At 38.0% G+C, this 17,182-nt stretch overlaps 2 protein-coding genes across 5 annotated transcripts in view; one reads left to right on the top strand and one right to left on the bottom strand.

Annotated features, from left to right (window-relative positions):
• The window catches only part of trak2 (trafficking protein, kinesin binding 2), a 27,862-nt gene extending 24,780 nt beyond the window's left edge, over positions 1-3,082 (top strand). For all 4 annotated transcript variants that reach the window (XM_067373063.1, XM_067373066.1, XM_067373065.1 and 1 more), the window contains one exon: positions 228-3,082. In XM_067373063.1, the coding sequence (XP_067229164.1) occupies positions 228-999 (772 nt within the window). In that variant the 3' untranslated portion in view covers positions 1,000-3,082. The remainder of the gene's footprint in view (positions 1-227) is intronic.
• A 1,173-nt stretch (positions 3,083-4,255) lies between these two features.
• Positions 4,256-15,389, bottom strand: trim25l (tripartite motif containing 25, like). The gene is made up of 20 exons (XM_067374531.1): positions 14,736-15,389; positions 12,805-12,900; positions 12,450-12,683; positions 12,077-12,236; positions 11,938-12,003; positions 9,358-9,396; positions 9,234-9,272; positions 9,083-9,124; positions 8,911-8,973; positions 8,762-8,830; positions 8,619-8,678; positions 7,449-7,517; positions 7,252-7,311; positions 7,095-7,166; positions 6,947-7,006; positions 6,439-6,510; positions 5,608-5,625; positions 5,415-5,480; positions 5,120-5,185; positions 4,256-4,991 (listed from the first exon to the last, which is right to left on the bottom strand). Exons 1-20 carry the CDS (start codon positions 15,387-15,389, stop codon positions 4,417-4,419), a joined length of 2,580 nt encoding a protein of 859 aa, XP_067230632.1. The 3' UTR covers positions 4,256-4,416.
• Between the last annotated feature and the right edge of the window lie 1,793 nt (positions 15,390-17,182).

Raw genomic sequence — 17,182 nt, 5'->3', positions numbered from 1 at the left:
TTGTGAAATTTTTCACAATTTAAAATAACTGTTTTCTATTTTAAAAAAATGTAGTAAAAATACATTTATTCCCGTGATCAAAGCTGAATTTTGAGCATCATTACTCCAGTCTTCAGTGCCACATGATCCTTCAGAAATCATTCTAATATGCTGATTTAGTGCTCAAGAAACATTTATCATCATTATCAATGTGATTTTGTTTCCTGTGTTTTGTTTCTATTCATCAGCTCTGCCTGTAGTCCTTCTGTCAGCGTCAACACCCCGAGTTCTCTCCGGACCGGTCCCAGTACTCCAGTCACACCCTGCAGGTTGAGTCTGGGTGATTCTTTCCCGGTTCGCCGCCCAGCAGCACCCCCTGGTGGGCTCGCCAAGCTCCTGCTGGAGAAAGGCATCTCTGCTCAGGGTCCCGCTGCTGTGGCGGCACCTAAGAAGCCTCTTTCTCTACGTCTTCTTCCCAGCACTCCTCCAAACTCCCCCTCCCATTCCCCGTGCCCCTCCCCTGTGCCCTTCGACTCCCGATCCACCTCTTCAGACAACTTCCTGGCATCCCGTCCCGCTGAGCTCTTCCTCCAAGACGTTTATGGGCTGAAACTCGGTCGTGCCTCCCGACCCGATCTCCTCAGCCCTGAATCCCCTCATGGGCAGTCAACCAAACCAGACTGCCACGGCGTCAAGCTCGTGGAGCATCTTCGCAAGCTAGGCTTGGATAAAAAAGTGCTCCAGGGGTCGGATGCCGATGGTGCCCATCCACAGGAATCTGCCACCTTCCTTGCAACAGGAGGCGGCAGCTTATTGGACGGGCTCAGGCGAAATCAAAGTCTGCCTGTTATGGTTGGCCGCCGTAGTGCATCCGTCTCCAGTCCGTCCTTTCCAGTCCCGCCCCCTCACCCTACTTCCTTGGCCCTTCCCACTCCACCATGGGGGAACCTAAACGAACCACGCCGCACACGTAGACACGCCTCCCTATCTCATGCCCCACCCCACCTGCATAATTCATAAGGATGTGGGTGTGGTCTCAGACCAATAGGAGAGTTGATGCCATCAAAACCATCTGTTCCCCTTCCTGCCACCCGTAAACAGTCAAAAAGAAGCTGAAAGACATTTAAGGTTGTTTTTAAAGCACAAAAATAAATGAAGGGAAAGTGTCTTGTAGCCGTGTTTATGTTAAAATGAAGATTTTAAAGGCCTTATCATAGCACTCAAGAGGAAATACAGACTTCTAATACTATTTTTTTCCCTTGAATTTCCTCTTTTTTTCCTTTTATTGTTCATCTTTGCCCTTTTATCCTTATTTACTCTCATTAACATTTCATTGCACTTATTTTCTGTCCATTAACTCATGAGGCTGTGGAGTTGTGAGGTGGCGAATAGAGCAGGAAGGAATATGTATGTGTAGAAGGATGTTGAATGGAAGGAAGGAAGTTTAAAAGAATGCTATAAAGTACTGGGAATATGAAGGTTTTTGTAGGTTTATTTAGAATTTTCTGTCACTTTGATTCATCCTAGTGAATCATATAAAAGAGATTGAGGTGATGAACACAAACAAGAATGGAATATGGAAGTCAAATTAATGGTTGCATCTCCACAGCCTCATTTTAGGAGTTTGTCTTGATTCATTCAGCAGTTCCTGAGAGTTTCTGGCCAGTCAATCCTGCGTTACAGATAGCTGAAGCCTCTTAGACATTTAGTAGAACATCTACCTGCCTGTATTTTTGCATCATTTCAGGTGTAGGTGAAAGGTCTAACCAAGATTTTGCTTCCCTCAGCATTATAGTGTATATGGACATAAGCTTCTCTTATTACTTTGCACTGAATTAATTGGTTATTGGGGAAGTTTGTCACAAAAGAGCACATCTGGATTGCTCAGGACATATTTGAGTTTTGTACAGGCATTGTTCTGCCCTGCTTTGCTAACCCTATTCTAAACGGTGTATTATTTAAAATAATATTCAGGGACTGGGTATTTAAGCGAAAGGAGTTATCTGTTCATATGTACACTTGGAAAGCATCACTGCAGATTATACTCTGTAGTGGGTTAATTTTGGCTTAAGATGAAAATGCGACCTCTACAAGAATTATTCTTGGACTAGGATAAATTTGTATTGTCATATTCTATTGTCATTTGGTTTTTGCGTTTACATCCCTTAAATATAAAATATGGAAATTTTATTTTTAGCGAATACAGAAACCTTTCTAAAGTAGCCCTAGAGATGTCTACCACATGGTCTTGACACTTTGCCCATGACCTTTGACTCCTGAATGAATTCCAATTGTGCTTCCTTGTCATCCTCACTTCTTTTCTCATTTATGCACTTTTCATTTTAACATATTAGAATTGTGTTTTTAGTAAATAGGCATTACATGTGTTATCTAACAATAAGGTAAAATTATAGTGTGTTAGTATATTTATCCTGAGAGATGGCTAATATGATTTACTAACCATTCAGTTAGGAATGAGGTTAATATATTTCATATTTTTGGTGGAGTTTGAGAAGGGACTCAAGATTCAAAGGCCTTTTGGGTTTAAACCAAAATTATTTGTCCTGAATTGTCATTTTTATAAGCTAAAACTTGTGTTTTTGTGTTTGTGGTAAACTGACTGTTTGTGCTTTGTAGTAAACACAATGACAGCACAGGGAAAACCATCAGTTTGCTTCAGAAACTCTTACAGGTGAGCCATTTTTCAGCCATGCCAGTGAACAATAACTAAATGTGATTCAAACTAAAATTAAGTTTCGGATCACATCATACAACTTCTTAAGACTAATACCAGCATGCTTGCTGCATATAGACATCACTAGCTTTATCTCTAATCCGAGCTGAAGTGTATGGTACTAAACGCATGATTTGATTTTAAGTATCAAAAGTGTCCTTATTTACATCCTGCTGTTGACGTCAAGCTCTCTGCTGCCATTCAGGTCAAAGGTTAATGCTTGAAGATGTTGTGACATCAAGCACCAAGTGATTTCTTTTGTGCTGTTTACCTAGTAACCACAGCCTTGGTGTGTTTTCCTATGTGTTTAGCTGTCAGAACCCTGTATCAGCATCATTATGTTGGGTTTTTTTTATAATAAAACAAGCAAAATCAACTTTGGTGTCCCTGATATTTCATCCTAAGGAGTTTGATAACTGTACACAGAAGCTAAAAATCTGCTTTTTATTAATGTACATTTTATGTTTACAACATTTTAAGTACATAGTAGTGACCATATGATTAATTTCCCTTGTTAAATTATGCATAAATTACATTAGATTGAATTCATGTGTATATTAATAATTTATATTGGTAATTATTTGTCATAAACATACAAACGGTGGGAAAATACATCCAAAAGAACCTGTTTTGTACCATTTTTGCATTTTGACATTTTTGACAATCAAGCAAAGTTAATTCTAATTAGAATAATGCAAAAAAAATCTTATTACTGTGATGTGAATTAAATATTTTTATTATTGCAGATTTAAAATTAAGTGACGTGTCGAAATCCTCTTGGGCAGCGCGCCAACATATGGCATGGTTGTGATTCAGGCATCTTTCCCGATCCCGTCCCCCTTTCTCTCTCTCTCCCATTCACTTTCTGTCAAAAATCTACACTGTCCTAGCAAATAAAAGGCAAAAAACGGCATATGTTTTGTACAACTTTTGCATTGTGACATTTATTTTTATGACAGTTAAAATTATGTACCAATTCTAATTACCATAAGGCAAAAAAAAATTAATACAATATTTTATTAACATTAAAGTAATATGATTTTTTTTATTATTGCAGATTTAAAAATTGTATAGACAGTATGATTATCATTGATGTATTGCAGAAATGAAAATTAATTGTATAATGAGAATTACAAACAAAAACTGAACTAGAAGCATTATGGTAATGTGAATTTGGAGGTGAAATGTGCTTAATTTTAATGAAAAATAACTGTCTTACCAATAGACTTAGGGTTAGTTCACCCAAAAATGAATATTCTGCCATTTAATTACTCACCCTCATGTTTTTCGGAACACAAATTAAGATATTTTTGATGAAATCTGAGAGGGTTTTTTTTTTAAGACAAAAAGTATTCTCAACGCTTCATACAATTAAGGTTGAACCACTGTAGTCACATGGACCATTTTAACAATGTATTTAGTACCTTTCTGGACCTTGAAAGTGGTGGTTAAATTGCTATCTATGAGGGGATTTAAAAAAAAAAAAAAAAAAAAGCTCAGATTTCATCAGAAATATCTTAATTTGTGTTCCAAAGATGAACAAAGGTTTTACGGGTGTGGAACGACATGGGGGTGAGTAATTAATGGCTGAACTTTCATTTTTGAGTGAACTAACCCTTTAAATTTCTTTATGCAATTTTTTTTTTCTTTTGATTTTGCGGTGAAATATGAACTGGATATGTTTTTTGTGAGATTCGCACCATTCACAAGGGACAGATTTTAATGCTGTCTGATGTGGAGCTGAACTGCCCCATAGCAAAATCTAGCCCCACGCCGACCCCACAGCCTACCCCGAACGCAGCATACAGCGGGGGTGGGAACGACCCTTGAAAGGTGTGGAGAGGAACCAACCCATCATCCACACTATAGAAAGTCAGAGTCCCTGCGGGCCTGTCCAGAAACACCCCTACACGAGGACTGTAGGTCACAGGGATCTCCACTTTCTGATTAGCATGCATGGCTGCACAGCACATGTCTGACAGCTCCAAGCTCCATGACTGGCTGTTATATCCAAGTCCCGCCCCTGAATCCGCTCCTTTGCGGGGCATGGAGCCGCTGACCACACCCAGAGAGGAGCCACGCCCCCTCCACTCCACCTCCCAGTAGCAGCGGTCGGAGGAGAGGGGCTGGAGACAGAGCACCTGCGTCCAGCCGTCGAAACGCTGAGGAAGGTCAGGGTACGCCTGAGACGTCTGCTGAAGGGTGGCTACGCTGTCTCCATCAGACAGGACCAAGCGCCGATGGGCTGTGTTTGGATCCAGGGTCAAATCACAAGCATCTAATGGAGACAGAGAGAGAAACGGATGATGAAGTGAGCCTGAAGAAGAATGAAAAGAAGCTAATAGATGATAATAATTGAAGATCGGACGATGGATGTCATGATATGTGAATGAGGAATAAACTCACATTGCAGGAACTCTTCTCTGGTCCTGGGCTCTGGGGCCTGAATGCTGTCAATGTTAATTTCTCTCACTGTAAAGAAAGAATGAGACAACCAACAAGCTGTAAGAAAATATGATCATTCAAATCTGTCTGTCTGTCTATCTGTTGTTCATCTATCTGTCTGTCTGTCTATCATCTATCTATCTATCTATCTATCTATCTATCTAATCTCTGTCTGTTGTTCATCTATCTGTCTGTTTGTCTGTCTGTCTCATCATGTTATGTTTATAGTGTAAAAGATAACGTTGCAACCGCTGACATGTGGGAAAAGCAGGATTGATGAAGGGATTGTCAGTAGGTGAGTCCAGGAACAGAGCTGTATTCACTGCACAGAGAGAAAGACAGAAACAAAGTGAGACAGAGATGAATTTTTCTCCTTCATGTAAAAATGTTAATTAACCTCACCATGATGGAATAGGAAAGGCTACAACCAAAAAACCTTCAAACATTACCTTCTGTTGGCTCTCCCCCTAGAGAGAAAACAGAGATATAGTCAACACTAATTGATACTATTGATATTATAACAATTACAATAATTTTCTCTTTTTAATGCTAATTTGACAAAGGCAAATGTGTGGGTCAGTAGGATTTTTAAATGTATTTTGTTGAAAGAAGTCTCTTCTCAGCAAGGCAGCATTTATTTGATCAAAATACAGTAAAACAGTACAATTCTGAAATGTTATTACAATTTAAAATAACAATAATAACAAAATAATAATGTTTTCTGTGTGAATAAATTTTAAAATGTAATTTATTCCTGTGATCAGTACTCCAGTATTCAGTGTTACATGATCCTTCAGAAATCATACTAATATGCTGATTTGATGCTCAGGAAACATTTCTTATTATTATAAATGTTGAAAACATTAATACTGTTGTGGTAGCCCTAACATTTTTTTTTCAGGATTCTTTGATAAATAGAAAATTAAAAATTGTCATGTTTGATCAATTTAATTTGTCCTTGCTGAATAAAAGTATTAATTTGTTTCAGAAAATAACATTTACAAACCCCAAACTTTTGAATGACTTTTGTATGCTAAATTAATTTATCAATTTTATTAACGCTTTGTTATTTAAACAGTACCATTTAGTTTTTCAGGACCATTTTTCTCTTACTGTTATTTAAATTATAAAGTATTTAAATCTATACATTTTTATATGATGTAGATGGTAAATTATTTGAATTTATAAAGCATTTAAACTAAATCTTTAACATTTATAAAGAATTTTAACTAAAGTATAATTTCAAATAATTCTTTAAACATCTGTGTACACTGACTTACAGGCACTGGCAGAGGCGGGGCTACTAGGTCTCACTGACTCCGCCTCCTGTATAGTAGGTGTGGCCTCTTTCACTGTGAGTGGTAGAAATGTGACATATGATCATGTTTCATTAAATAATTTAATGATGACTGATGGCAAGAAGCATTTTTTTTTTTTTTTTTTTTTTTAAAGGTTTGTGAAATCTAAATTTAGTGGCAATGTTTTGCTTTCCATAGTAGACAAAGATATGGACATCTTGAGACTTTATGAGCAGGAAACACAGGCATTTACCTGGATGCTAGACAAACCAGTATGACCAGTAAAAATTTCTTGACAAGCCTTAGCTTGGTTTCTTTGTGAGTGTGAGTGTGTGTGTGTGTGTGTGTGTGTGTGTGGGTGGGTTTATGTGAGTATATTTAGGGTACACATTTGTCCCCAGAAGTTAGTTGGCTTTATATAAAAGCAATAGAAATATATCATATATCGTCATTTGGACTGCAAAGTAAACGTGTGTATTCTTGAGCTCACCTGTGTCCTGTCTCTTCTTCCTGTTTCTGGGTAAGAGAGAGCTCAGACTCCATCTGTCCGCTTATGAAGAACAGAATGAGGAAATTTAAGAATAAAATCTAAATCACAACATCTTATTCCAGGCAGAGCGTGTGTTGGTCTTACTCACATTGTCTGGCCGGCTGCTGTCTGTCTGCAGCGTTTGATCTTTGCTGTGAGAGATTCTGACTTTCTCCATTGACTGTTAAGAAGGAAGACAGACACAAACAAGCTATTTATAAAGGAGTCTGTTAAATGTCAATAATCGGACACGAATCAAACGTCACCTTGCTCTTTGTCCTCTCTCCTCATTCTCGGTCTGATTGAACTTAAGCTCCAGCGATCCGCTGATAATTAAAAGTAAAACTCAGTTTAGCAAAAATGCAGTGTATATAAAGTGAGGTCTGAGACAACATTGAAAATCTTTCATTTAAACCTAAATAACAGTGTGCTGGTTAGAATGTGTTTGTAGGTGTCATTTCACCTTGTTCTTCATCACGTGTGCTTCTGCTCTGTGTGCTCTGACGTCTTTGAGAGGTCTGATTTTCTCTTTCTACACAGAGATAACAGAATCATGACTAAAATGATATTGATAAAACACACAAAATGAACAATAGCACATAAATTGACACTAGGGTAAATGGCAGGATATGTCGAAGTCATTTTTCACTCTAGAATCAAATGAAAAAAAATTACATTAGAGTTTTTGCTTTGTGATGTTTTTATGGCATGTTCTCCTATATTTTTCCTATATTTGAATCTATAATATTTACATTTATAAAGTATTTAAACTGTAAAGTATTTACATGTATAAAGCATTTAAATTATTAAATACAGGGTTCCTACTCAAGTTTTCAGATCATATTTAATACAAATACAACATTATATTTGGTATATAGTACAATCATCTGTAAATATTTTCTCAGTTTTTTTTTCATTGGTTTTCTTGAAGTGATATTATGCACTTACATAATGAGAAGAAAACACTTTATAACCTGCATATATTCACCTCTTACACATCAGTTTGATACTGTAAATGTGATTTGATGTTGCATGATCACCAAACAGCAAAGTACAGTCTGAATTAAATGATCATTTGCTTCTTTATCTGTTGCTGTTTTTTTGTTGTTTTTTTAGAAAACTGAATAGGGGAAATAGTCTGACAAAGCAAATATTTTTTCATACTATGTGCGTTTTATTTTTTTCCATATTTTTCCTGACCTGGAAATGACTCAAATCAAATTCCATACTTTTCCAAACTGCGTAGGAACCCTACATCAATGATGAAGTAATATAAAACTGTATTACAGTTTCTTTCATATTCTAATATTAAAGTAAGTAAATAATGTATTAAATTAATAACACTAATATTTGAATCATTCAAAAGTTTTATATATATATATATATATATATATATATATATATATATATATATATATATATATATATATATATATATATATATATATAAAAATAAATAATCTGGACACATTATAATGAGACTGTGAAGAAAATGTGCTTTTCATTTAAAAAAAAAAAATGTAATGCAAAATGATCTTCACCGATATTATAAAAATAGATTTCATTTATTCTATACAATTTTGTTTAGGATATGACATGTACATCTTTGTGAGATTCACCCAATAAAACTCACCCTGCTCTCTGATTTCTCCTCTCTGTCTCCCTCTTACTGAACTTAAACTCTGGGTGTCTGCTGAGGAATCAAACGCACAGTAATCAAAACTACACTGGACAGAGATTTGTCTTTATATCCGTATGATTATTTCTCTTTCTCACCTTCAGTATTTTCTCTTTCCTCTCTTCTTTGTGTCTCTCTTGGTCTCAATGAACTGCGGCTCCTGTCGGCTGCAGAGTGAAAAACTATAAATGACAAACTACAGATTTCAGACATACATGAGTGAGAGTGTGTGAGATGTGCGTCTTACTGTCATCTCTCTCCTCTCTTGGTGATCTTGCTGGTCTTTGGGAGTTCGTAACATGTCTATTAACTGCTATACAAATGTTGATATATTTAAAATCCTTCCTACATACAGTCACACAAACTCATTTTAGAGTCAAAGAATTAAATCAGATCACTTTGTGATTAAACAGTCTCACCTCCTGGCTCACTGTTTCTCACGACTTGTGGACGCGTGTTCACTGAAGAAAGAATAACAAAACAAAAAAAAAAAACGTACAGCACACCTGATATTGTATTAAATTAAATTACATTTTAAATTAAATTAAATTAGGAACTTAAAGGTTTTACCAGATCCTCGTGTGCTTACTGATGGCAGTGGTGGGGGTCCTAAAAAATATTCACATACATCCACATACATTAGCAATTCTAAAAACAAAAAACAATGCACTGGTTTTATTCACTGTTTTCATACCTTGTGCACGAGCAGCTTTGGTTCCTTTTCCAGAAAACACTGTGATGCAAAAACAGGGTAAAGAGCTGAGACGATTTATAGACAAATGACAGATGAAACCTATAGAAGAAACTAGGACTCAACAAACCACTGTTTTGATCATATTATTTATATTAATTTTGTGTTTATATATATATATATATATATATATATATATATATATATATATATTATTAGCCATTATGTCTCCCTGGTGTCATGTGACTCATTAGTGTCACAAGGTCTCAGGTGTGAATGGGGAGCAGGTGTGTTAAATTTGGTGTTATCGCTCTCACTCTCTCATACTGGTCACTGGAAGTTCAACATGGCACCTCATGGCAAAGAACTCTCTGAGGATCTGAAAAAAAGAATTGTTGCTCTACAAAAAGATGGCGTAGGCAATAAGAAGATTGCCAAGTCCCTGAATCTGAGCTGCAGCATGGTGACCAAGACCATACAGTGGTTTAACAGGACAGGTTCCACTCAGAACAGGCCTCGCCATGGTCGACCAAAGAAGTTGAGTGCACATGCTCGGCATCATATCCAGAGTTTGTGTTTGGGAAATAGATGTATAAGTGCTGCCAGCATTACTGCAGAGGTTAAAGGGGTGGAGGGTCAGCCTGTCAGTGCTCAGACCATATGCCGCACACTGCATCAAATTGCTCTGCATGGCTGTCGTCCCAGAAGGAAGCCTCTTCTAAAGATGATGCACAACAAAGCCCGCAAACAGTTTGCTGAAGACAAGCAGACTAAGGACATGGATTACTGGAACCATGTTTTGTGGTCTGATGAGACCGAGATAAACTTATTTGTTTCAGATGGTGTCAAGCATGTGTGGCGGCAACCAGGCGAGGAGTACAAAGACAAGTGTGTCTTGCCTACAGCATGGAGGTGGGAGTGTCATGGTCTGTGGCTGCCTGAGGCTGCCGGCAACCATGAATGCCAACATGTAAAACACACCTCCAAGATGACCACTGCCTTGCTAAAGAATGTCTCCAGACCTAAACCCTATTGAGCATCCTTGGGGCATCCTCAAACGGAAGGTGGAGGAGCGCATGGTCTCTAACATCCACCAGCTCCGTGATGTTATCATGGAGGAGTGGAAGTGGACTCCAGTGGCAACCTGTGAAGCTCTTGTGAACCAAGAGGGTTAAGGCAGTGCTGGAAAGTAATGGTGGCCACACAAAATATTGACACTTTGGGCCCAATTTGGACATTTTCACTTAGGGGTGTACTCACTTTTGTGGTCAGCGGTTTAGACATTAAAGGTGCCGTAGAACATCTTTTTAAAAGATGTAATATAAGTCTAAGGTGTCCCCTGAATGTGTCTGTGAAGTTTCAGCTCAAAATACCCCATAGATTTTTTTTTATTAATTTTTTTCACTGCCTATTTTGGGGCATCATTAAATATGAGTCAATTTAGGCTGCGGCCCCTTTAAATGCTCACGCTCCCCGCCCACGGAACTCGTGCTTGCCTTAAACAGCATAAACAAAGATCACACAGCTAATATATCCCTCAAAATGGATCTTTACAAGATGTTTGTCATGCAGCATGTCTAATCGCGTAAGTATTGTATTATTTGGATGTTTACATTTGATTCTAAATGAGTTTGATGGTGCTCCGTGGCTAACGGCTAATGCTACACTGTTGGAGAGATTTATAAAGAATGAGGTTGTGTTTATGAATTATACAGACTGCAAGTGTTTAAAAATGAAAATAACGACAGTCTTGTCTCCATGAATACAGTAAGAAACAATGGTAACTTTAACCACATTTAACAGTACATTAGCAACATGCTAACAAAACATTTAGAAAGACAATTTACAAATATCACTAAAAATATCATGTAATCATGGATCATGTCAGTTATTATTGCTCCATCTGCCATTTTTCGCTATTGTCCTTGCTTGCTTACCTAGTCTGATGATTCAGCTGTGCACAGATCCAGACATTAATACTGGCTGCCCTTGTGTAATGCCTTGAACATGGGCTGGCATATGCAAATATTGGGGTCATACATATTAATGATCCCGAATGTTACGTAACAGTCTGTGTTATGTTGAGATTCTCCTGTTCGTCTGAGGTCTTTTAAACAAATGAGATTTATATAAGAAGGAGTAAACAATGGTTTTTGAGACTCACTGTACTGTTGATATTCAACTATGACAAGATAAATTCAATTTTTAATTCTAGGGCACCTTTAATGGCTGTGTGTTGAGTTATTTTGAGGGGACAGCAAATTTACACTGTTATACAAGCTGTACACTCACTACTTTACATTGTAGCAAAGTGTCATTTCTTCAGTGTTCACATTAAAAGATATAATAAAATATTTACAAAAATGTGAGGGGTGTACTCACTTCTGTGAGATACTGTATATAGTTTTTACAATTTACTTGCTTTTATAATTTCATTTTTTATTTTATCATTTTATTTAGAATATTAATTTTGTTTTGTATTCTTGAAAAAATGATCAAAAATGAAAACATGAAATTGAAAAAGTGATTTACATTTTTTTGTTGACATGCTCCCAAATGCAGTGTACTCAAAAATTCACTTACGCTTCATTATGCCTCCTGTTTTCTGTCCGTTGCGGTCTGCCACTGTGAACGCTGTGGTGTTAAACACTGAGGAGAAACACAGATAATGACCCTCCAGTGATCCTGTACCTGAGAGCATTAGTGCACTGTTTGTTTGTACCTGTCTTGTTGATCTTGTCCAGCTCCTGGTCACACATCTCCTCCACTTTCTCCCTGAGCTGGACAATGACACTCCTGACAGAATCAAACGTGACTTCAGGGTTCACGGTCACAGCTCCAAGCTCTCCCCCCTCCAGCGGAAAGCACAGAGACTGATACGTCTGTGGAGACGAGAACAAGAAGATGTGTTCAGAGATGGTATGAAGAGATTATGCATGTGGCCTTTTTGTCTTTTGAATTTTACAAAGCCATGAAACATTGGTTTTGTTAAATCCCACATGTCCCCAAAACTGATTAAACCAGTGGTCTTCATCCAAGGGCTTCAACAAACTTCTGATATTGTTGTGGTCCAATGGATAAAAACATAATCTGACCTTCAGGAAGTAGATATTGTCCTGGCAGTTGATGAGCTCTTTAAGTTCTACATCTTTTTTCTTCAGCTGTTTGACTTCGGACTCCAATTTGGTCACTACGTCCTGGGCCTCGTTGAGCTTCTCCTGTCCAGTGGAGACCATCACGTCTTGGAGCAATTCCAGCATCCGCTGCACTGACTCCTGGAGCTCAGACAGGACCGTATCCGCTTCATCCCGCACCGTGTCTGAGGACCGCTACACACACACACACACACAGACACCTTGAAGACTGTGATCTTGTGCAATGAATTTCATAAAACCAACAGAATATGCTTATATAATGTTGTTTTGTTTTTGGAGTATTATAAATATTTACCGTGAGTGTGTCTAAGACTTTTTTCATGTCTTTCAGTTCTCTCTCTCTGTCCTGGAGTCTCTGATGGTTCTCAGACAGAACTGTGCCCAGCTCTTTCTAATTCAACAACAATGATTAAGGATTAGACTGGAATGTGGACTGGAATGAATATGGAGTGGAACAAGACGAGCTCATGAATACTAAACCACACACATAAATACAGCATGTCATAAAACTTAAAGGTGACTCATGTTTTTCACACAGTGGCAGTGAAAGAGCATTATTCTGAATGATGTCAGTGCCTTGCATGCATGATCATTTTTCAGGCTCACTGACGTTATAACAGATGTCAAAAATAAACTGTCCTCAAAGCAGTTGTCATGAAAGTTTGTGCATCTAATTGAAATTTGTTTTAATAAGACAGGCAACTTGTAACATGTATATTGTAGCTTTTGAAAACAATAATGTGACTAATAAACAACTAACAGCTAAAGTGGACTGAAATTTACATAGAAGCACTGTCATATACTTTTATATACAATTGTACTAAATGATACCAAAAATACCATGGTTTTATAATGGGAATTTATAAAAAATAAATTATAAACCAATATGACCAATATGGTATTGTGCATCATTAAAAGGATAGTTCACCCCAAAATGAAAATTCGGTAACACTTTACAATAAGGCTTCAATAGTTAACATTAGTTAATTTATTAACTAAAAATGAACAAAACATTGCTTTTTACAGTATTTATTATTTAAGCATTAATATTAACAAATACAACTTTTGATTTTAATAATGTATTAGTAAATGTTTAAATTAACATTCATTTAGATTAATAAATGCTGTAGAAGTATGTTCATTAATTCATGTTAACTAATGAAACCTTATTGGAAAGTGTTAAAGAAAATTATGTCATTAATTACTCAGTATAATCTAATTATACTGTCCATTCATGAAAGAGATCATAAAACGAATCCATATGAATTGAGCGGGTTAGTCCAAAGTTTCTGAAGAGACACGATCACTTTATATGATCAACAGATTTAGTTTAGGCTTTTATTCACATATAAACTTTGATTAGCAAACATAAACAGAAGCTCAACTGATCTCACACGCGAGAACAAAACTTCTTGCAGAAGCTCAAACGTGCAGAATGAACCTCATTTGTTCTCACACGTCAAGCAAGCAAGCATGCTTGAGCTGTGAGATGAATGTTTATTTGTGAATAAAAGCGATCATGTCTCTTCAGAATATTTGGACTAAACCAGTCAATTCATATGGATTAGTTTTAAAGATCTCATGAACTTTTTGAAGCGTCAAAGTGGTAGTTGTATCTATCTGTCAATGGAGGGAGAGAAATCACTCACATTTTATTAAAAAGATCTTCATTTGTGTTCCGGAGATGAACGAAAGTCTTACGGGTTTGGAACGACATGAGGGTGAGTAATTGAGGACATAAGGGAGAACTAACCCTGTAATGGTGCCAAAAACATGATAACACAGTGTTAAAGGGATAGTTCACCCAAAAATGAAAATTCTGTCATCATATACTCACTCTCAGGTTGTTCCCAACCTGTATAAATGTCTGTGTTCTGTTGAACACAAAGGAAGATAGTTTGTAACCAGGCTGCTTTGGGGCACCATTGACTTCCATAGTAGAGAAAAAAGAAAAAAAAATACTATGGAAGTCAGTCAGTAGTGCCCCAGAACTAATCAGTTTCCCACATTCTTCAAAATATCTTCCTTTGCGTTCAACAGAACAAAGAAATACAGGTTTGGAACAACCTGAGGGTGAGTAAATGATGACAGAATTGTTATTTTTAGGTGAACTATCCCTTTAAGGTCAATGTACCAAGTTTAGACTCCCATTAATGAACCTTTTTTTCATGAAGTTGATTTTATTGTATTATTTTACTTTATTTTAGATGTGAATGTGCTTCTCACCTGCTTCTCAGAGCGCTCTGCCTGTGTGGACACGCTCTCGTGACCCTTGTGCTGGTTACTGGTGCAGAGCCAGCACACGTACATCTGACACGAGCGGCAGAAGAACTCCTGCAGGTACTTGTGCTCAGGGCAAATCTTCTGGCTCAGGTTACCGGTGGGCGCGATAAGCTCGTGGCTCTTCAGTTTGTCCTGCGTGTCATGGGGTTTCAGGTGAGTCTCGCAAAACGATGCCATGCACACCAAACACGTCTTCACTGCCGCTTTGGGCTCCGGGCAGCGGTCACATGGTACAACGGAGGCCGGCAGCTGTTTAGTTGCCCCTTTGCTCCGTGTGCGCGCGCGCTCAGACGCGGAGGTTGCCGCGCGCCGGGCGCTTTTGATGGACTCCCGCCCGGAGGGGTTCAGGTTCCCGCGGCGGAGCTGCTCCACGGCTTCGGCCAGCATGGTGTTCCGGCAGAGAGTGGGACGTGGGTTGAAGGTCTGCCGGCATTCCGGACAGCTGTAGATGCCGCTTTTTCTGCCTTCATTGTCCCAGTAATCTGAGATACAGGCCATGCAGTAACTGTGACCACACGGGATGGTCACGGGGTCAGTTGGCAGATCCAGACACACAGGGCAGTTAAACTGCTCCTCTGTCCATAGACGACCACTCATTCTGAGGGTGTAAATTCAAATTAATGTAATAATAAAATAAAGTTGAACCTAATCTACTCCACACACACCTGTGATTCAGAATGAATGTTCCAGCTGTGAGAGAGCCTGTCTGTCTCTCCGGTTTGACTGGCTGTGGGTGAGACACTCACTGAGCAGGTTTGGGGAGAAAATCAGGCCCGCGTGTGCATTCCTCTTCATTTGCACTAAGTATAGGCTATGTGTAGGAAGTAAATGAAAGAATAAAGCAAAATTAAGTATAATGCAAATAATATATCTTCTGAAGAAAAACTGTTTGCCTGTGGTGTGCGTGTGCATCATTTGGTGTCATACTAGACTGTTGCCAGGGTGTTGCTATGTGGATTCTGAGGTAAGGTGCTGTGTGTGTTGCTTAGCTGGTCCAAGTCAAAAGAGTCCATCCTAAAGTTTCCGAGTCTCTGTTCGCCAGGTTAGAATAATAAGTCCAGTCAGTTAGAAAAGTAGCTGGTATTTGGGTTATCTTTAACCCTCATGCACTGTTCAATTTCTGGTTACAGCCTGTATGGTCCGGGTCAATTTGACCCTAATTGGATAGAATTCCCCAGAAATCACACTATGAAAAAAAACATACAATTAGGTACAAATAATTAACTTTTATTATCAATACTTTTCACACATTACAAATAATAAATATAGGAATTTATGATTTATAAAAATGTTTTTAACCACTATTTTTAAGGCTGCCCCTCCCTCCCCGATACCCGTTGGACACTTGCCATTATACATTTTTAACAATAATATCTTGGTCTAAACCTAAAGTAATCTTGATAAACTTTGTAGCACTTGAAAGCTTTCAGATTCTAGTTTTCATATTTGGTGACTGATTTTCAAAGATAAATAGAGCAATAGATAAATAGCGATAGATTCTTCATTTGTGATGTGGTGCCAAACTATAACACACACTCTGATTCTTTCCGTACGTTTTAGACATTGAATTCCATGTTTTAGACATTGAATTCCAATCATACAGTGGTGTGAAAAAGTGTTTGCCCCCTTCCTGATTTATTTATTTTTGCATGTTTGTCACACTTTAATGTTTCAGATCATCAAACAAATGTAAATATTAACTGTGGTTTATCACACCTGAATTCAGTTTCTCTAGCCACACCCAGGCCTGATTACTGCCACACCTGTTCGCAATCAAGAAATCACTTAAATGGGACGTGCCTGACAAAGTGAAGTAGACCAAAAGATCCTCAAAAGCTACACATCATGTTGAGATCCAAAGAAATTCAGGAACAAATGAGAAAGAAAGTAATTGAGATCTGTCAGTCTGGAAAAGGTTATAAAGCCATTTCTAAAGCTTTGGGACTCCAGCAAACCACAGTGAGAGCCATTATCCACAAATGACGAAAACTTGGAAGAGTGGTGAACCTTCCCAGGAGCGGCCAGCCGACCAAAATTACTCCAAGAGCACAGCGACGACTCATCCAAGAGGTCACAAAAGACCCCACAACAACATCCAAAGAACTGCAAACCTCACTTGCCTCAGTAAAGGTCAGTGTTCATGACTCCAACAATAAGAAAGAGACTGGGCAAAAATGGCCTGCATGGCAGAGTTCCAAAACGAAAACTGCTGCTGAGCAAAAAAAAACATAAAGGCTCATCTCAGTTTTGCCAGAAAACATCTTGATGATCCCCAAGACTTTTGGGAAAATACTCTGTGGACTGACGAGACAAAAGTTGAACTCTTTGGAAGGTGTGTGTCCGTCTGGCGTAAATGTAACACAGCATTTCAGAAAAAGAACATCATACCA

Source organism: Chanodichthys erythropterus, chromosome 21 (genome assembly GCF_024489055.1).
Source record: "Chanodichthys erythropterus isolate Z2021 chromosome 21, ASM2448905v1, whole genome shotgun sequence".
NCBI classification, from domain to species: Eukaryota; Metazoa; Chordata; class Actinopteri; order Cypriniformes; family Xenocyprididae; genus Chanodichthys; species Chanodichthys erythropterus.
The sequence above is the reverse complement of the archived record's forward strand: the minus strand, read 5'-3'. Positions and strand labels throughout refer to the sequence as shown.